Here is a 21,773-nt window from a genome sequence, read left to right on the forward strand (position 1 = left end):
AAGGTGTGTGTCATTAAGGTGAATAAAGGCATGTGTCATTAACGTGAATGAAGGTGTGTGTCATTAACGTGAATAAAGGCGTGTGTCATTAACGTGAATGAAGGTGTGTGTCATTAAGGTGAATAAAGGCATGTGTCATTAACGTGAATGAAGGCGTGTGTCATTAACGTGAATGAAGGCGTGTGTCATTAACGTGAATAAAGGCGTGTGTCATTAACGTGAATGAAGACGTGTGTCATTAACATGAATAAAGCCGTGTGTCATTAACGTGAATGAAGACATGTGTCATTAACGTGAATAAAGGCGTGTGTCATTAACATGAATAAAGGCGTGTGTCATTAACGTGAATGAAGACATGTGTCATTAACGTGAATAAAGGCATGTCATTAACGTGAATAAAGGCGTGTGTCATTAACGTGAATGAAGACGTGTGTCACTAACGTGAATAAAGGCGTGTGTCATTAACGTGAATAAAGGCGTGTGTCATTAACGTGAATAAAGGCATGTGCCATTAACATGAATGAAGGCATGTGTCATTAACATGAATAAAGGTGTGTGTCATTAACGAGAATGAGGACGTGTGTCATTAACATGAATGAAGGCGTGTGTCATTAACGTGAATAAAGGCGTGCGTCATTAACGAGAATGAGGACGTGTGTCATTAACATGAATGAAGGCGTGCGTCATTAACGTGAATGAAGACGTGTGTCATTAACGTGAATGAAGGCGTGTCATTAACGTGAATAAAGGCGTGCGTAATTAACGTGAATGAAGACGTGTGTCATTAACGTGAATAAAGGCGTGTGTCATTAACATGAATGAAGGCGTGTGTCATTAACATGAATAAAGGTGTGTGTCATTAACGAGAATGAGGACGTGTGTCATTAACATGAATGAAGGCGTGTGTCATTAACGTGAATAAAGGCGTGCGTCATTAACGTGAATGAAGGCGTGCGTCATTAACGTGAATGAAGACGTGTGTCATTAACGTGAATGAAGGCGTGTCATTAACGTGAATAAAGGTGTGTGTCATTAACGAGAATGAGGACGTGTGTCATTAACATGAATGAAGGCGTGTGTCATTAACGTGAATGAAGGCGTGTTTCATTAATTTGAATAAAGGCGTGTGTCATTAACGTGAATAAAGGCGTGTGTCATTAACGTGAATAAAGGCGTGTCATTAACGTGAATGAAGGCGTGTGTCATTAACATGAATAAAGGCGTGCGTCATTAACGTGAATAAAGGCGTGTGTCATTAACATGAATAAAGGCGTGTGTCATTAATTTGAATAAAGGCGTGTGTCATTAACGTGAATAAAGGCGTGCGTCATTAACGTGAATGAAGGCGTGTCATTAACGTGAATAAAGGCGTGCGTCATTAACGTGAATGAAGGCGTGTCATTAACGTGAATAAAGGCGTGTGTCATTAACATGAATGAAGGCGTGTGTCATTAATTTGAATAAAGGCGTGTGTCATTAACGTGAATAAAGGCGTGCGTCATTAACATGAATGAAGGCGTGTGTCATTAACATGAATGAAGGCGTGTGTCATTAACGAGAATAAAGACGTGTGTCATTAACATGAATAAAGGTGTGTGTCATTAACATGAATGAAGGCGTGCGTCATTAACGTGAATAAAGGCGTGTGTCATTAACATGAATGAAGGCGTGTGTCATTAACGAGAATAAAGACGTGTGTCATTAACATGAATAAAGGTGTGTGTCATTAACATGAATGAAGGCGTGCGTCATTAACGTGAATAAAGGCCTGTGTCATTAACGAGAATGAGGACGTGTGTCATTAACATGAATGAAGGCGTGTGTCATTAACGTGAATAAAGGCGTGTGTCATTAACGAGAATGAGGACGTGTGTCATTAACATGAATAAAGGCGTGTGTCATTAATTTGAATAAAGGCGTGTGTCATTAACGTGAATAAAGGCGTGTGTCATTAACGTGAATGAAGGCGTGTGTCATTAACATGAATAAAGGCGTGTGTCATTAATTTGAATAAAGGCGTGTGTCATTAACGTGAATAAAGGCGTGTGTCATTAACGTGAATGAAGGCGTGTGTCATTAACGAGAATGAGGACGTGTTTCATTAACATGAATAAAGGCGTGTGTCATTAATTTGAATAAAGGCGTGTGTCATTAATGTGAATAAAGGCGTGTGTCATTAATTTGAATAAAGGCGTGTGTCATTCACATGAATAAAGGCGTGTGTCATTAATTTGAATAAAGGCGGGTGTCATTAACGTGAATAAAGGCGTGTGTCATTAATTTGAATACAGGCGTGTGTCATTAATGTGAATGATGGCGTGAGTCATTAACATGAATGAAGGCGTGTGTCATTAACATGAATGAAGGCGTGTGTCATTAATTTGAATGAAGGCGTGTGTCATTAACGTGAATAAAGGCGTGTGTCATTAATGTGAATGATGGCGTGAGTCATTAACATGAATGAAGGCGTGTGTCATTAACGAGAATGAGGACGTGTGTCATTAACATGAATGAAGGCGTGCGTCATTAACATGAATGAAGGCGTGCGTCATTAACATGAATGAAGGCGTGTGTCATTAACGTGAATAAAGGCGTGTGTCATTAACGTGAATAAAGGCGTGTGTCATTAACGAGAATGAGGACGTGTGTCATTAACATGAATGAAGGCGTGCGTCATTAACATGAATGAAGGCGTGCGTCATTAACATGAATGAAGGCGTGTGTCATTAACGTGAATAAAGGCGTGTGTCATTAACGTGAATAAAGGTGTGTGTCATTAACGTGAATGAAGGCGTGTGTCATTAACGTGAATAAAGGCGTGTGTCATTAACGTGAATAAAGGCGTGTGTCATTAACGAGAATGAGGACGTGTGTCATTAACATGAATGAAGGCGTGTGTCATTAACGTGAATAAAGCCGTGCGTCATTAACGAGAATGAGGACATGTGTCATTAACATGAATGAAGGCGTGTGTCATTAACATGAATAAAGGCGTGCGTCATTAACATGAATGAAGGCGTGTGTCATTAACTGAATAAAGGCGTGTGTCATTAACGTGAATAAAGGCATGCGTCATTAATTTGAATAAAGGCGTGTGTCATTAACGTGAATAAAGGCGTGCGTCATTAACATGAATGAAGGCGTGTGTCATTAACGAGAATGAGGACGTGTGTCATTAACATGAATAAAGGCGTGTGTCATTAATTTGAATAAAGGCGTGTGTCATTAACGTGAATAAAGGCGTGCGTCATTAACATGAATGAAGGCGTGTGTCATTAACGTGAATGAAGGCATGTGTCATTAACGAGAATACGGACGTGTGTCATTAACATGAATAAAGGCGTGTGTCATTAATTTGAATAAAGGCGTGTGTCATTAACGTGAATAAAGGCGTGTGTCATTAACGTGAATGAAGGCGTGTGTCATTAACTTGAATAAAGGCGTGTGTCATTAACGTGAATAAAGGCGTGTCATTAACGTGAATGAAGGCGTGTGTCATTAACGAGAATGAGGACGTGTGTCATTAACATGAATAAAGGCGTGTGTCATTAATTTGAATAAAGGCGTGTGTCATTAACGTGAATAAAGGCGTGTGTCATTAACGTGAATAAAGGCGTGTTTCACTAACGAGAATGAGGACGTGTGTCATTAACATGAATGAAGGCGTGTGTCATTAACATGAATAAAGGCGTGTGTCATTAATGTGAATAAAGGCGTGTGTCATTAATTTGAATAAAGGCGTGTGTCATTAACGTGAATAAAGGCGTGTGTCATTAACGTGAATAAAGGCGTGTGTCATTAACGTGAATGAAGGCGTGTGTCATTAATTTGAATAAAGGCGTGTGTCATTAACGTGAATAAAGGCGTATGTCATTAATGTGAATGATGGCGTGAGTCATTAACATGAATGAAGGCGTGTTTCATTAACATGAATGAAGGCGTGTGTCATTAATTTGAATGAAGGCGTGTGTCATTAACGTGAATAAAGGCGTGTGTCATTAATGTGAATGATGGCGTGAGTCATTAACGTGAATGAAGGCGTGTTTCATTAACATGAATGAAGGCGTGTGTCATTAATTTGAATGAAGGCGTGTGTCATTAATGTGAATGATGGCGTGAGTCATTAACATGAATGAAGGCGTGTTTCATTAACATGAATGAAGGCGTGTGTCATTAATTTGAATGAAGGCGTGTGTCATTAACGTGAATAAAGGCGTGTGTCATTAATGTGAATGATGGCGTGAGTCATTAACATGAATGAAGGCGTGTGTCATTAACATGAATGAAGGCGTGTGTCATTAATTTGAATGAAGGCGTGTGTCATTAACATGAATGAAGGCGTGTGTCATTAATTTGAATAATGGCGTGTGTCATGAACATGAATGAAGGCGTGTGTCATTAACGTGAATAAAGGCGTGTCATTAATGTGAATAATGGCGTGTGTCATTAACGTGAATAAAGGCGTGTGTCATTAACATGAATGAAGGCGTGTGTCATTAACGTGAATAAAGGCGTGTGTCATTAACATGAATGAAGGCGTGTGTCATTAACATGAATGAAGGAGTGTGTCATTAACATGAATAAAGGCATGTGTCATTAACGTGAATGAAGACGTGTGTCATTAACGTCAATAAAGACATGTGTCATTAACATGAATGAAGACGTGTGTCATTAACGTGAATGAAGACGTGTGTCATTAACATGAATAAAGGCGTGTGTCAGTAACATGAATAAAGGTGTGTGTCATTAACGTGAATAAAGGCGTGTGTCATTAACATGAATAAAGGCGTGTGTCATTAACATGAATAAAGGCATGTGTCATTAACGTGAATAAAGGCGTGTGTCATTAACGTGAATAAAGGCGTGTGTCATTAACGTGAATAAAGGCGTGTGTCATTAACGTGAATAAAGGCGTGTGTCATTAACATGAATAAAGACGTGTGTCATTAACGTGAATAAAGGCGTGTGTCATTAACGTGAATAAAGGCGTGTGTCAGTGACGTGAATAAAGGCGTGTGTCATTAACATGAATAAAGGCGTGTGTCATTAACGTGAATGAAGGCGTGTCATTAACATGAATAAAGACGTGTGTCATTAACGTGAATGAAGGCGTGCGTCATTAACGTGAATAAAGGCGTGTGTCATTAACATGAATGAAGGCTTGCGTCATTAACATGAATGAAGGCGTGTGTCATTAACGTGAATGAAGGCGTGTGTCATTAACGTGAATAAAGGCGTGTGTCATTAACATGAATGAAGGCTTGCGTCATTAACGTGAATGAAGGCGTGTGTCATTAACGTGAATAAAGGCGTGTGTCATTAACGTGAATTAAGGCGTGTGTCACTAACTTGAATTAAGGCGTGTGTCACTAACTTGAATTAAGGCGTGTGTCACTAACATGCTGTTACTTGTCCAGCAAGAGCCAGCCCCATGTGAATGTGAGTTTTGTTTTTCCTGCAGGACAATACAATTATTCAGCCTCCGAGGCTACCAGAATTGGAGCTGCCATTGGACGCGTGAAAGCAGAAGACCTGGATGAAGGAGAGAATGCGAAAATATTGTACACAATTGTCAGTCTCAACAACACGTTTCATATTAAAACTGATCCACGCACACAAGAAGGAGTGATAACATTAAAGGAGGTAAATTACCACTAAATACATCTAACCCATGCTGTACCTGCCCTGGGAGTGTTTGATGGGACAGTGTAGAGGGAGCTTTACTCTGTATCTAACCCTGTACCTGCCCTGGGAGTGTTTGATGGGACAGTGTAGAGGGAGCTTTACTCTGTATCTAACCCGTGCTGTACCTGCCCTGGGAGTGTTTGATGGGACAGTGTAGAGGGAGCTTTACTCTGTATCTAACCCGTGCTGTACCTGCCCTGGGAGTGTTTGATGGGACAGTGTAGAGGGAGCTTTACTCTGTATCTAACCCGTGCTGTACCTGCCCTGGGAGTGTTTGATGGGACAGTGTAGAGGGAGCTTTACTCTGTATCTAACCCGTGCTGTACCTGCCCTGGGAGTGTTTGATGGGACAGTGTAGAGGGAGCTTTACTCTGTATCTAACCCGTGCTGTACCTGCCCTGGGAGTGTTTGATGGGACAGTGTAGAGGGAGCTTTACTCTGTATCTAACCCGTGCTGTACCTGCCCAGGGAGTGTTTGATGGGACAGTGTAGAGGGAGCTTTACTCTGTATCTAACCCGTGCTGTACCTGCCCTGGGAGTGTTTGATGTAAACACTGGGTGCAAAAAAATGAGAAACTCTTCCATTTCCCAACAATGACATTGTTATCTTGGAATTAAAATCTGTGGGCTTGAAATTCCTAAAGACCTGCTCCGCTGTCAAATTCCCAAAATGGGATCATTTGCATAAAAGGGACAGGTGACCCATTATTTACCGTGCTCCTTGGTCACCTGTCCCGCGGAGGATCCAGCACTTTTTTGGTAAGGCAGCTGGCTTTTCCGTTGGGTGGCAAGAGGGAGGGCGGATCATTCCGGATCAACGATTGCTCCGTGATCGATTACCGTCAGAAACCGTCGTGTGGGCCCTGCTTCAGCCTGTGGACAAGGGAAACGGAACTGACGAAATCGCGGGTAGGACACACATTATCACACCTGACACCCCCTCCTCCTCGTCTCACGTCAGCCCTCTGCGATCTCTGCTCTCCTCCAGTTTTGGCCTATTGTGCATCCCCGATTTTAATCGCTCCACCATTGGCGGCCGTACCTTCAGCTACCTCGGCCCTAAGCTCTGGAATTCCCTCCCTAAACCTCTCCGCCGCTCTCTCCTCCTTTAAAACGCTTCTTAAGACCTACCTCTTTGACCAAGCTTTTGGTCACCTGTCCTAATATCTCCTTATGTGGCTCGGTGTCAGATTTTGACTGACAGTCGCTCCTGTGATGCACCTTGGGACATTTCAATATGTTAAAGGCGCTATATAAATGCAAGTTGCTGTTGTGGAGAAGGGAGTGGAACAAAAGAAGGAGAGGAAGAGGGAGGGCGGATCATTCCGGATCAATGATTGCTCCGTGATCGATTACCATCAGAAACCGCCATTGTGGGCCCCGCTTCTGCCCATGGGCAAGGGAGACGGAACTGATGGAATCGCGGTAGGACACACATTATCACACCCGTCCCGGCTCCTGGTCCCAGGTCAACCCTCCGAGACCTCGGCGCTCCTCCAGCCCAGCCCGCCCTGTCGGAATTTCCCCTCAGTCCAAAAGAGTCTCGCCCCAGTTTCTCTCCCCTTTTTCCCCCTCGCCTGATGAGCATCCCTCCCACCAGCCCGGGAATTTCCATGTCGTATTTTGATTTTTTTTTTTATTTATTCGTTCATGGGATGTGGGCGTCGCTGGCGAGGCCGGCATTTATTTTATTGCCCATCCCTAATTGTCCTTGAGAAGGTGGTGGTGAGCCACCTTCTTGAACTGTGTGGTGAAGGTTCTCCCACAGTGCTGTTAGGAAGGGAGTTCCAGGATTTTGACCCAGTGACGATGAAGGAACGGCGATATATTTCCAAGTGGGGATGGTGTGTGACTTGGAGGGGAACGTGCAGGTGGTGTTGTTCCCATGTGCCTGCTGCTCTTGTCCTTCTAGGTGGTAGAGGTCGTGGGTTTGGGAGGTGCTGTCGAAGAATCCTTGGCGAGTTGCTGCAGTGCATCCTGTGGATGGTACACACTGCAGCCACTGTGCGCCGGTGGTGAAGGGAGTGAATGTTTAGGGTGGTGGATGGGGTGCCGATCAAGCGGGCTGCTTTGTCCTGGATGGTGTCGAGCTTCTTGAGTGTTGTTGGATTCTTCCTCCGATTCCCGACTACGTTGATTCCAAATGCTAAACCAGCGCCTTGAGCCGTTGGTTACTGTCAGCTTTATATTTCCAACAGCCCCTGGACTTTGAGAAGCAGCGAGTGCACCGGATAGAATTAGAAGCCGAAAACCCCACACTGGTGAAGGGGAAGAAGTACAAGACCAGGACCGTTCTCGTGATTGACGTCCTGGATGTGGATGAGCCTCCCGTCTTCAGCCGTCCTCTGTACAAGTTTGCAGTTCACGAGAACCTTCCCCTTGACACCTCCGTAGGGAAGGTTTTGGCAAAGGACCCAGATCTGGCAAGAAACCGCGTTGTGTAAGTCCTCAAACATAGTCGTTTAAATCAACTTTGATAACACACGGCAAGGGAAATCGAAGGGCGACAAAAAGCAAACGCACTGCTGGAAATCTGAAATAAAAACAGGAAATTCTGGCCCACACTCAGCAGGTCCGGCAGCATCTGTGGAGAGAGAAACAGAGTTAAACGTTTCAGGAATTTCCAACAAAAGGCCATCGTTAACTCTGTCTCTCTCTCCACAAATGCTGCCGGACCTGCTGAGTATTTCCAGCATGTTCTGCCACTAAAGGGAAAATTCAGGGCTGCTGTGCTTCTCAGTGCGATAACTTGTTGGAGGTGAGCGGGTTGGAGATGGAGGCTGAAACGCTGTCACCCTAACTCTCTGACCCACCGTCAGTGACACTCTGCATCAGGAGAGCAACGCGACTGGATTTACCCTTAAAAGAAAACCACAAGCTCCGCAAATCAGAACTCAATGCTGGAAATACTTAAAAGGCCATCCAGCACATGAAGGATAATGTTTCACTACAGTGCATAAAAAGGGCATAAATATTTAAATGATATCTGTGCAAACATTTCTCTAAGTGCAAAGGAAGCACATTGCAATTCACATGCACCTAATTACAGGGTATCTGTTATTCTATATATAAACCCCCCGAGCCCCTCGATTAGATTCCAGCCTGTAACTCACTCCCGGGTATCTGTTATTCTATATATAAACCACCCGAACCCCTCGATTAGATTCCAGCCTGTAACTCACTCCCGGGTATCTGTTATTCTATATATAAACACCCCGAACCCCTCGATTAGATTCCAGCCTGTAGCTCACTCCCGGGTATCTGTTATTCTATATATAAACCACCCAAACCCCTTGATTAGATTCCAGCCTGTAGCTCACTCCCGGGTATCTGTTATTCTATATATAAACCACCCGAACCCCTTGATTAGATTCCAGCCTGTAACTCACTCCCGGGTATCTGTTATTCTATATATAAACCCCCCGAACCCCTCGATTAGATTCCAGCCTGTAACTCACTCCCGGGTATCTGTTATTCTATATATAAACCCCCCGAACCCCTCGATTAGATTCCAGCCTGTAACTCACTCCCGGGTATCTGTTATTCTTTATATAAACCACCTGAACCCCGTGATTAGATTCCATCTTGGACGTTTGATGTAACTCCCTTGATGCTTTACATTATTGGCTGTGAAATATATGATTTCAAATTATCAAAAATTATTTATTGTAGTTAAAGAAATATTTTTCGTACAGCAGTGTGCAGGCAGTTCTAACGGGCGTTTTGTGTGCGCAGGTATTCTTTAAGAAAGGGGATGAATTTTTTTAAAATCGGCAAAGATGATGGAATTATTTACACAAGAGTGGAACTGGATCGAGAAGCTATTGCCCAGCACAACATCACAGTGATGGCCAGCGAAGTTAATAAAAGCAGTAAGTCTCCTCCCCTGCCTCAGCTCATCAGCTGCTGAGCCCCTCATCCGTGCCTTTATTACCTCCAGACTCAACTATTCCAACGCTCTCCTGACCGGCCTCCCATCTTCCACCCTCCAGAAACTTGAGCTCATCCGAAATTCTGCTGCCCGTATCCTAACTCGCACCAAGTCCCGTTCTCCCATCACCCCCTGTGCTCACTGACCTACAATGGCTTCCGGTCTGGCAACATCTCGATTTTAAAATTCTCACCCTTGTTTTCAAATCCCTCCATGGCCTCGCCCCCTCCCTATCTCTGTAACCTCCTCCAGCCCCTACAACCCTCAGAGATCGCTTTGCTCCTCCAATTCTGGCCTCTTGCGCATCCCCAATTTTAATCGCCCCACCATTGGCGGCCGTGCCTTCAGCTGCCAAGGCCCTAAGCTCTGGAATTCCCTCCATAAACCTCTCCTCCTCTCTCTCCTCCTTTAAGACGCTCCTTAAAACCTACCTCTTTGACCAAGCTTTTGGTCACCTGTCCTAATATCTCCTTATGTGTCTCGGTGTCAAATTTTTGTCTGATAATCGCTCTTGTGAAGCGCCTTGGGACGTTTTAGTACGTTAAAGGCGCTATATAAATGCAAGTTATAGTTGTTTGCCCCAACCCTATTTCAGTGGCAATCCTGCCCCAAAGGAAAATTCCCCCAAAGCTCCCACTTACCCTCCTCCCCCATCTCAGTCACCGGAACTTTCCATTTCTGCGGGGGGTGTAAGGACACCAGTGAAACACCACGCCTGACTTTCCTTTCCATTGCAGTCAATGTATAACCCCCCATTTTAACCCCCCCCCCCAACAAAGTTGAAAGTTCCGCCCTGTGTGTCTATCTGTGTGGCATTTGTATAGTCCCCCTCCAGAGACTTGAGCAAAAAATCTAGGCTGATGCTCCCAGTGCAGTACTGAGGGAGTGCTGCACTGTCGGAGGTGGCATCTTTCGGACGAAACGTTAACCCGAGGCCCCATCTGCCCTTTCAGGTGGATGTTAAAGATCCCACAGCACTATTTCGAAGAACAGCAGGGAAGTTCTCCCTGGTGTCCTGGGGCCAATATTTATCCCTCAACCAACATCACTAAAAAACAGATTATCTGGTCATTATCACATTGCTGTTTGTGGGATCTTACTGTGCATAATTTGGCTGCCACATTTCCGACATTACAACAGTGACTACACTTCAAAAATACTTAATTGGCTGTAAAGCGCTTTGGGACATCCTGAGGTCGTGAAACCCACTATATGGAATCATGGAATGATACAGCTCAGAAGGGGGCCATTCAGCCCATCATACCTATGCCGGCTCTTTGAAGGAGCTATCAAATTAGTCCCATTCCCCTGCTCTTTCCCCATTGCCCTGTAAATTTTTCCCCTTCAAGTATTTATCCAATTCCCTTTTGAAAGTTATTATTGAATCTGCTTCCACCGCCCTTTCAGGCAGCGCATTCCAGATCAGAACAATGCTATCCCTTCTGGTTCTTTTGCCGATCACCTTAAATCTGTTTCCTCTGGTTACCGACCCTTCTGCCACTGGAAACAGTTTCTCCTTATTTACTGTCAAAACCCTTCATGATTTTGAACACCTCTATCAAATCTCCCCTTAACCTTCTCTGCTCTGAGAAGAACAATCCCACTCTCTCCGGTCTCTCCGCGTAACTGAAGTCCCTCATCCCTGGTACCATTCTAGTAAATCTCCTCTGCACCCTCTCTCAGGCCTGGACATATAAATGCAAGTTCTTTCTTTTTCTTCTTATGTGTCTGTTTGCGCGAGGGGGTGATGGGGAACTGTGAATTCTGAGTGTTGGCTGGGTCACACTGCCAGGTCAATGTAGATTGAGCTCTGTACTGGATCAACCTTGACCTGGGGATGTGTGACCCCTAACCTCTCACCTACACATTGTCCACTTCTCATCCCTCACTTCCCGAAATAAACAAGATCAGAAAAAATGCCAATAGGTCAGTCAGCATCTCTATTGGCAACATAGAAGGCAAGTTTTACAGATGCTGCGTGTTTTATTTCAGACTTCCAGTTATTTTTCCTTTTTATCGCTTAATCCATTGCTTGTTTTACAGATTCCACATCCTATGCTCCTGTAGTAATTAAAGTCCTGGATAAAAATGATAACGCTCCAAGATTCGCAGAAAATTATAATCCCCACGTCTGTGAAGATGATGCAGCAGGAACAGTAAGTGGAGTTTGTCCAGTTTTATTGGAATAATGGTATATCTGCGGCATGACAACTGCGCTCTCTCTCCCTCTCTCTCCCTCTCTCTCTCTGTGTCTCTCTCTATCTCTGTCACTCTCGCTCTCTCCCTCTCTCCCTCTCTGTCTTTCTGTCTCTCTCTCTTTGACTAACTGTCTCTCTCTCGCTGTCTTCAATGGAAATAAAAATGGGGAGAGATGTAAAATGGGCTGCCGATTCACTATCACCCGTTTTACACTATCTTACAAAGTCAAAACTACCCACAGTGTATTAATGGATATAACACTCCTGTACATATTATATAATAACATACCGTGTTACTGAGTATAACACTCCTGTATATATTATATAATAACATACCGTGTGTTACTGGGTATAACACCCTGTATATAATATATAATAACACACCATGTGTTACTGGGTTTAACATCCTGTATATGTTATATAATAACACACAGTGCGTTACTGGGTTTAACACCCTGTATATATTATATAATAACACACCGTGTGTTACTGGGTTTAACACCCTGTACATAATATATAATAACACAGTGTGTTACTGGGTTTAACACCCTGTATAAAATATATAATAACGCACCATGTGTTACTGGGTTTAACATCCTGTATATAATATATAATAACACACCGTGTGTTACTGGGTTTAACACTGTGTATATAATATATAATAACACACCGTGTGTTACTGGGTTTAACACCGTGTATATAATATATAATAACACACCGTGTGTTACTGGGTTTAACATCCTGTATATAATATATAATAACACACCGTGTGTTACTGGGTTTAACACCGTGTATATAATATATAATAACACACCATGTGTTACTGGGTTTAACATCCTGTATATAATATATAATAACACACCGTGTGTTACTGGGTTTAACACCCTGTATATAATATATAATAACACACAGTGCGTTACTGGGTTTAACATCCTGTATATATTATATAATAACACACAGTGCGTTACTGGGTTTAACATCCTGTATATATTATATAATAACACACAGTGTGTTACTGGGTTTAACACCCTGTATATAATATATAATAACGCACCGTGTGTTACTGGGTTTAACATCCTGTATATGTTATATAATAACACACTGTGTGTTACTGGGTTTAACACCCTGTATATGTTATATAAAGCACACAGTGCATTACTGGGTTTAACACCCTGTATATATTATATAATAACACACCGTGTGTTACTGGTTATAACACCCTGTATATAATATATAATAACACACCATGTGTTACTGGGTATAACACCCTGTATATAATATATAATAACGCACCGTGTGTTACTGGGTTTAACATCCTGTATATGTTATATAATAACACACTGTGTGTTACTGGGTTTAACACCCTGTATATGTTATATAAAGCACACAGTGCATTACTGGGTTTAACACCCTGTATATAATATATAATAACACACCGTGTGTTACTGGGTTTAATACCCTGTATATAATATATAATAACACACAGTGCGTTACTGGGTTTAATACCCTGTATATATTATATAATAACACACAGTGCATTACTGGGTTTAACACCCTGTATATGTTATATAATAACACACCGTGTGTTACTGGGTTTCATACCCTGTATATAATATATAATAACACACAGTGCGTTACTGGGTTTAATACCCTGTATATATTATATAATAACACACCGTGTGTTACTGGGTTTAACACCCTGTATATGTTATATAATAACACACTGTGTGTTACTGGGTTTAACACCCTGTATATGTTATATAAAGCACACAGTGCATTACTGGGTTTAACACCCTGTATATATTATATAATAACACACAGTGCATTACTGGAATTAACACTCCTACTTGTGCTTTCAATTTCTTCCAGGTAATCCAGGTGATCTCTGCTGTCGACAGTGATGAAATGACTCCAGCTGTCAGGTTCCACTTCAACATCGCTCTGAAGGACAGCAACTTCTCAGTGAAAGACAACGGCAGTAAGTGAATTGATCAGACTAACGAGAAATTTAAAAACCATGCATGGTGATACGAGTGAATGAATGCTTAACACATTCGGCCAAATTCTGCTGTCTGATTTTAATGGAGGCTTTAGCCCATTTAATTTAAGGAGATGAATGCCTTTATTAAAGTAGTGAGAAAGGGATTTCATATAATTGTGTACTATCACATGGCACAAGTTCATCCCCACTAGTGATCAGTATTCACCAATCCAGGACACGGGGGTAAAAATGACTATTCTAACAGTCCTTAATGCACTCAAGGGATGAGGGACTTCGGTTACGTGGAGAAAAAAAAGGCTTGCATTTATATAGCACCTTTCACGTCCTGACATCCCAAAGCACTTCATAGCCAGTGAAACACTTTTGAATTGTAGTCACTGTTGTAATGTAGGAAACGCAGCAGCCAATTTCACACAGCAAGGTCCCACAAACAGCAATGTGATAATGACCAGGTAATCTGTTTTTGAGGTGTTGGTTGAGGGATAAATATTGGCCAGGACACCGGGGAGAACTCCCGTGCCCTTCTTTGAAATAGTGGCCATGGGATCTTTTACATCCACCCGGGAGGGCAGACGGTTTAACGTCTCATCTGAAAGACGGCACCTCCGACAGTGCAGCACTCCCTCAGTACTGCACTGAAGTGTCAGCCTAGATTTTGTGCTCAAGTCTCTGGAGTGGGGACTTGAACCCACGACCTTGTTAACTCAGAGGTGAGAATGCTACCCACTGAGTCACAGCTGGCAATAGAGAAGCTAAAGACTGGAGAAGCTGGGCATGTTCTCCTTAGAGCAGAGAAGGTTAAGGGGAGATTTAATAGAGGTGTTCAAAATTATATGGGGTTTTGAAAGGATAAATAAGGAGAAACTTTCCACTGGCAGAAGGGTCGGTAACCAGGATACAACAGCACAGAACATTGTAGAGCAGCCCAAGTTCATCCTTTTCTTTTTCTCCCCCTCTTTCTCTTCCGCTCCTCTCCAGATAACACTGCCAACATCACTGTGAGGCAGGCGGGCTTCAATCAAAATGAGGTCGGCAAGTTCTCGCTGCCAATCATCATCGCTGACAATGGGAAGCCCTCCTTGAGCAGCAACAACACCCTGGAAATAAACGTGTGCTCGTGCGACCGTGAACGAGTGCCGATTAACTGTCGGCACTTTGCTCCACTCACCTCGGGAGTCACCGTCACCATCCTGCTGGTCATCTTTCTCTGTATCATCGTTGCTATAGGTGAGTCAGCGACGCTTCTCGGGCTTTTATGTTGTTTATTACCCCCCCCGCCCCCCCCGACTTCCGACTTTCCCGTCTTACCCGCACTCTGCTGGAAGCGGCAACTCAATGGCAAGGCACCTTTATCACATCGAACCACGTCTCAAAACGCCTGAGTTGTTCCGAAACGGCCTGTTTAAACGGTAGGTGTCTTTTTCAGCGATCAATTCGACCGGTAACCCAATCAATACATCAGAAACGAGCAATCCCTCCAGCAGGTAAATAATCAATCATAAGCACTTTGCATTTATATAGCGCCCTATCACGTCAAAGCATCTCAATGCACTTCAAATAATAAATAACTTCTTTAATGCGATGACTGTTATGTAGACTGACACCCTGTGGGGGTGCTGCATTGTTAAGAAGTGAAGCCCTTTGAATGAAACATTAAATCTAGGCTCCATCTGCCTGTTCAGGCAGACATTGAAAGTCCCTTAGAACCATTCAAAGAAGGTCAGGCGTGCTCCCAGTTATTAAATGTGGATAACCATGTGGTGAAGGATCGAATACTAGAGACTGGTCTTCAGTTGTTTCCAAGCCTTTATTCATAGAGATTTCCCTTACACACACACCACACACCAGATCAACTCTCCTATATAAAAAAAGGATATAAGAGAGTCCTCAATTGATACCCACCACCTGAATACAATTAAGACTCATTGATATTAATCATACAATTTACACCAGTGACCTGGCCAACATTTCTCCCTCAGCCGACGCCACCAAAAACCAGATTTAATGATCATTCCTCTTAGTGCCTGTTTATGAGATTGCGATTGGCAGCCATGATTGAGATGTTAAGCTAAGGCCCCGTCTACTGATCCGTTGGTTTAGGTGAATGTTTACATGGAATTATATGGAATTTTACAGAACAGAAACAGGCCATTCGGCCCAACAGGACTAATTGTTTTTGCTCCACACAAGCTTCATCCCACCTTACTTCACCTAACATTATCGGCATATCCTTCTATTCCTTTCTCCCTCATGTACTTACCGAGCTTCCCCTTAAACGTATCTATGCTATTTGCCTACAGCTACTCCTTGTGGGAGCGAGTTCCACATTCCAACCACTCTCTGGGTAAAGAAGTTTCTCCTGAATTCCCTATTGGATTTATTAGTGACTATCTTATATTTATGGCCCCTAGTTTTGGTCTCCCCCACAAGTGGGACCATCTTCTCCACATCTACCCTATCAAACCCTTTCATAATTTTAAAGACCTCTATCAGGTCACCCCTCAGCCTTCTCTTTTCCAGCCAGTTCAGTCTTTCCTAATAGTTAGAACCTCTCTGTTCTGGCATCATCCTTGTAAATCTTTTTTTGCACCTTCTCCAGTGCTTCTATATCTGTTTTGTAATATAGAGACCAGAAATGTGCTCTCACAGTAAAGTGTGGTCTAACCAAGGGTCTATATAAGTTTAACAAAACTTCTCTGTTTTTGAATCCTATTCCTCCAGAAATGAACCCCAAGTGCTTTGTTTGCACTTGTTATGGCAATAAAAATTTTCATTCAAATTTTCTGTGTGATGGACAAAATTGCAAGTTGGAAGGCTGAGGGGTGACTGGATGGAGGTCTTTAAGATTATGAAACTTGACTTGAGAGAAGATTTCTCCCCTTTATTTATTTTTCTTTTCTTAATCCCAGCCCTGGTGGTGCTGATTGTCCATCAGAAAATGCAGAAGAAGAACACATTCGCGGGGCTTGTGAAGGCCCCGGGCGAGATTCAGGAGCAACTGGTGAGATACGACGAAGAGGGAGGCGGAGAAATGGACACCAACAGCTTCGACATCACGGTGTTGAACTCTCTCCGGGTAAACGGACCACGACCGGTGAGGAAGGCGGACCGGGCCCCGGTGTACGCCCAGGTCAGGAAGCCCAACAATGACATGGGGTCGGTGGTGAAGATGAAGAAGGACGAGGCGGACGGAGACAGGGATGGATTGCCCTACGACACGCTTCACGTCTACGGCTACGAGGGTTCCGACTCGGTCGCCGACTCGCTGAGCTCCCTGGACGTCTCCTCCATTGACTCCGACCAGGATTATGACTTCCTGAACGACTGGGGTCCCAGGTTTCAAATGTTGGCCGAACTCTACGGATCAGAGCCACACAAGGAGTTCTTGGATTATTAAGACAGAAAGGGATGTGTTTTTTGTCGGGGGCGGGGGGGTGGGAGGGGATGCCATGAAATTTACTTGGACCATTAGTGGGTACAGCACCTCATTGTAACAGCAACCCCCCCCCTCCCATTCTGAAGGATCAAACTAGTCACAATTCTAAAAACAACAGGCAAGTTTTGGATCGATTGCCATATTTTATTCCCTAGTCCATTCCACATTAATTTTGGCTTGCAATAATATAAAGGGCAGTTTCATTGCATGCAGAGAACCCCTGGTGTGGCTCCATTACTCAATCTACCAATGCACTGCTCCACAGAGTGGTGGGGGTGCAGGTATGTCATTTTGATTAGGCCCTCAGTCCCAGCTGGGCTGTTCTGTGGGAAGGGGAGGGTTCCGTGTAGAGGTTTGGTGTTATTCCCACACAGACGACATGAAGGGAAAATCAGAGATTGAGTCAGCCACAGGAAAGCAATCATGTACTTCTTAGCTGCTGCACTAAGGAGCACTAACATAGATTACATAGATTTACAACTCAGCTGGTCTGTGCCGGTGTTTATGCTCCACACGAGCCTCCTCCCTCCCTACTTCATCTCACCCTATCAGCATATCCTTCTATTCCTTTCTCCCTCACGTGTTTATCCAGCTTCCCCTTTAAATGCATCTGTGTTATTCGCCTCAACTACTCCTTGTGGGAGCGAGTTCCACATTCTCACCACTCTCTGGGTAAACAGGTTTCTCCTGCATTCTTTATTGGATCTGTTAGTGACTCTCTTATATTTATGGCCTCGTAAATCCACTGCCAAATTGATCAAATGGCACCAAGACATCTAAATGCAAAAAAATGGGAGCAAGGGAGAATAAACTTTGTTTTAATTAACCCTGTTTTAATGAAACACCCTTTACATAGTTTCAAATGTACACCATGTAATTTCAGTTACCCAGGAGGTACCCAGTGTGGTGAATCCTCCCTCTTATAATCAAGTCTCAATGATAGCAAAATGCAGTGTTGTAGATGATTGCATTGCAGAATAATCAGTTGTCGTAGCCACTCAGTTCTTAGAAAGCTCCCCTGCCAATTCTCAACAGCTGTCTGCCCATTGGCACTCTTCCAGTCAGCTCTTCCAGTGCACAGTTTCATCAGCCCCGATTTTAACTCAGGCGGGATTCAGGGGTGCACAACTGGCCGCTCCCCTACCCCCCCTCCCAGAACATGTGATTTTAACTCCCGGGCCTCATTTGCAGGCCTAGAGACTGACTGCGGCCTGAAGCTGGCAGGAATGACGTCACTGCCGATGGGCGGGAATCAAAATTCCCGTGGGATCGGATCAGGGGAGGGGTGGGATCAGGGGAGGGGTGGGATCAGGGAAGGGGTGGGATCAGGGGAGGGGTGGGATCAGAGGAGGAGTGGGATAAAGGTTTGGGTTCTGATGCTATCTTTCTGCTGATGAAAATTCATTTGAAACCTTAACAACCAACTACTCCACATCATCCGACACAGAGTTGAGGATATTGGATCTTCTTGAACCGCAGTCTAGTTTTTGGGTGGGAGTCTGATGTAAAAGTCCAGTTTACATCAGACTCCCACCCAAAAACTAGACTGTCCAGTCAAAACCAGATTGTTGACCAAAACCAGACTGATGGCCGCCCCTCCTGTCTCTCTAAGCTTACTGCGTGTTTGTGTTTGCAGTTTTGACTTTATGTCGATCTCATCACTGAAATAACTGTGATGTTTGAAGAAGCTTTAGCAACTGGTGTTTACTTAGGATAGGATTCCAGTGGCAATAATCCAGCAGTCAAAAGGAAGCCTAGATTATGTACAGTTCACCTGTCACTGTTCTCCGATACAAATCTTCATTTTATCATTCTCAGCCAATCAGGATAGTTGTTTTGTGGGATCGAGGTGTGCAGTCTGTATATCTGTCATTCTGTAACCATGGAAACTCTCAGGTCCAATCATTCTGCGTTGTACTTGAGAACTTTTCTCAAATTCCTTTGAGTGCTTGGTTCCATTTTAATTTTTTACATGTTATTTTTGATGTTCGACGTAAACACTGTGACAGTGTGTGGGGGTTCATGCCTCTGTGCTGACAAAAGTTTTTATTATAACTTTTCCGATGTATGGAATCAAATGTATTTTTAAATGTAACTCCAATGAATCTTGAAGCAATCACCGACGGGGCTTTCCCACGTGTGCCTGTCCCATGAGGAAAGTGTGTTTGTCATAATTTTATTAACATTTTATTTAGGATGGGCCGTGAATGCTCACTGGCCCGTGTAGATGTGACATAGCAGACTCCTTGTTCTTAAGATGTCCTTTGTTTTTACCAAGTGCTTGTAACTTTTAGTAAGAGGTTGTTAATAAAAAGTTTGTAAAGTTCGATAATATTGTATCAATTGTGTAATAGCATCAGCAGAACTTAAACTCATGACCTCCAGGAACCATTTTGGTTCCCTTCTCAAGGGCAATAATCTCTTGCCTGTGATTAAGTAACGAGAACTAAGGAAGAAAGAACATGCATTTATAATACGCCTTTCATGACCTAAGGACGTCCCAAACCGCTTCACAGCCAACTAAGCACTTTTGAAGTGCAGTCACTGTTGTAATGTAGGAAACGCAGCAGCCAATTTGCGCACAGCAAGATCCCACAAACAGCAATGTGATAATGACCAGATAATCTGTTTTTAGTGATGTTGGTTGAGGGATAAATATTGGCCCCCGGACGCCGGGGAGAATTCCCCTGCTCTTCTTCAGAAAAGTGCTATTTGATCTTTTACGTCCACCTGAGAGGGCAGACGGGGCCTCAGCTTATTGTCTCATCCGAAAGACTTCACCTCCGACTGTGCGTCGCTCCCTCAGTAGTGCACTGAAGCGTCAGCCTAGACTATGTGTGCTGAAGTTTCTGGAATGGGACTTAAACCCACCACCTTCTGACTCAGAGAGGAGAGTGCTACCCACTGAGACACGGCTGACACCAAACACAATACTCCACATTGGGCCTAACCAGCCTCTGATACAGAAACAACACAGTCGCCTCATACAGAACCCTGCGGCCACATCCTACTCCACATAAAGCCCCACGCGCCCATCGTTCCTGTCCTCACCCACCTCCGCAGGCTTCCCGTTCCCCGACATTTGATGCCGAAATCCTTCTCCTTATCCTCAAATCCCGCCGCGCACTCGCTGCACCCTTTTGCTGCATTCGTCACCAGCTCTACACATCCTGCAGCTCTCTCTTCAAATGCCTCCTCAAGACTTGCCTCTTCAATCGCACTCTGGTCTGCCTCCCCTAACCTTCTCTTCTACTTCCTGCACTGTCCACCATTCCTCCTGTAGAGTGCCCGGGGCCATTGTCTTACCTGGCTGTTCAACCCCCACCCCCCAACACACGACTATTGTAACCGTCGACATTTACAGCAATTCTGGTGCTGGGAGACGTGGGCTCCTCAGGTCCAGCTCACCGCACGAGATAAATGAAAACTGGTTCCCAAACTGCCATGGAGGGATTTGAACTCTTGTCCTCTGGATTATTAGTCCAGGCCTCGGGCTGTCTCCTTTACCTTGTTCTGCTCCTTTTGTAAATACTGTTCGAATGTAATTTTTCCCAGTTCTGTAGAAGGCTTCACACCTGAACCGTTTGCTCGTCTGCTTTCTCCGCCGATGCTGCCTGATCTGCTGAGCGTTTCCGGCGTTTCCTGTTTTCATTTCGGATTTTCCGGCATCCGCGGTATTTTGCGTTTTGTCCATGTTGCGGTTTTTTTTTATTGTCGGGATTGGTGTTTCGTGGAGGTGCGATGGTGGAGGGAAGAGGTGGGTTTGAGATCGGCTACTCGTAGGCCAAGATTGTTGGACGAATAGACTGTGGACGACTCTGAAGTGCGCAGCAAGGCGGAGGGAACGGCAAGGAACAAATCCTGGGTGGATTTTAAGTGTGAGAAGATGGGCCAGAGGTAGGGCTCAGATGGTCAACAAACATAGGAACAGGAGGAGGCCATTCAGCCCCTTGAGCTTGTTCTGCCATTCAATTAGATCATGGTTAATCTGCATCTTAACTCCATTTACCCGCCTTGGTTCCATAACCCTTAATCCCCTTACTCAACAAAAACCTATCAATCTCAGTTTTGATATTTTCAATTGACCCCCAGCCTCAAAAGCTTTTTGGGAAGATTTCCACTGCCCTTTGTGTGAAGAAGTGCTTCCTGACATCACCCCTGAACGGCCTAGCTCTAATTTTAAGGTTATGCCCTCTTGTTCTGGACTTACCCCTACCAAAGGAAATAGTTTCTCCATTTCTACCCTATCAAACCCTTTTATCATAAAGTGGATAGATCTTACAGAGAGCCAGCACAGGCATGAAGGGCCGAATATCCTCCTTCTCCCCTGTAAAATGTTTTTTGATTCTCACTCAGCGCAGACCTGGGATCCTCCTGGAGACACACTGGATAAACTGGTGAAATTGTTTACTCCCCTTCAGATGGAAGCTGCCTCAGATTATTTGTCAATTCAAATATATCTGAATGACTCCAGTGAAAGGCATTATTGCAAAGCAGGAAATCAGGCCCAGGAATGTAAAG

The 21,773-nt window shown here is 43.9% G+C and overlaps 1 protein-coding gene across 3 annotated transcripts in view; it reads left to right on the forward strand.

The window, feature by feature from the left end:
* LOC137333812 (cadherin-5-like) overlaps window positions 1-18,543 on the forward strand; it is a 116,891-nt gene extending 98,348 nt beyond the window's left edge. For all 3 annotated transcript variants that reach the window (XM_067998167.1, XM_067998168.1, XM_067998169.1), the window contains exons 6-12: window positions 5,462-5,643; window positions 7,884-8,125; window positions 9,421-9,557; window positions 11,660-11,772; window positions 13,684-13,792; window positions 14,795-15,043; window positions 16,726-18,543. In XM_067998167.1, coding sequence (XP_067854268.1) covers window positions 5,462-5,643; window positions 7,884-8,125; window positions 9,421-9,557; window positions 11,660-11,772; window positions 13,684-13,792; window positions 14,795-15,043; window positions 16,726-17,213 — 1,520 coding nt within the window. In that variant the 3' untranslated portion in view covers window positions 17,214-18,543. The remainder of the gene's footprint in view (window positions 1-5,461; window positions 5,644-7,883; window positions 8,126-9,420; window positions 9,558-11,659; window positions 11,773-13,683; window positions 13,793-14,794; window positions 15,044-16,725) is intronic.
* The last annotated feature ends 3,230 nt before the right edge of the window (window positions 18,544-21,773 follow it).

The sequence above is a fragment of the Heptranchias perlo genome, chromosome 16 (genome assembly GCF_035084215.1).
Source record: "Heptranchias perlo isolate sHepPer1 chromosome 16, sHepPer1.hap1, whole genome shotgun sequence".
Lineage (NCBI taxonomy): Eukaryota > Metazoa > Chordata > Chondrichthyes > Hexanchiformes > Hexanchidae > Heptranchias > Heptranchias perlo.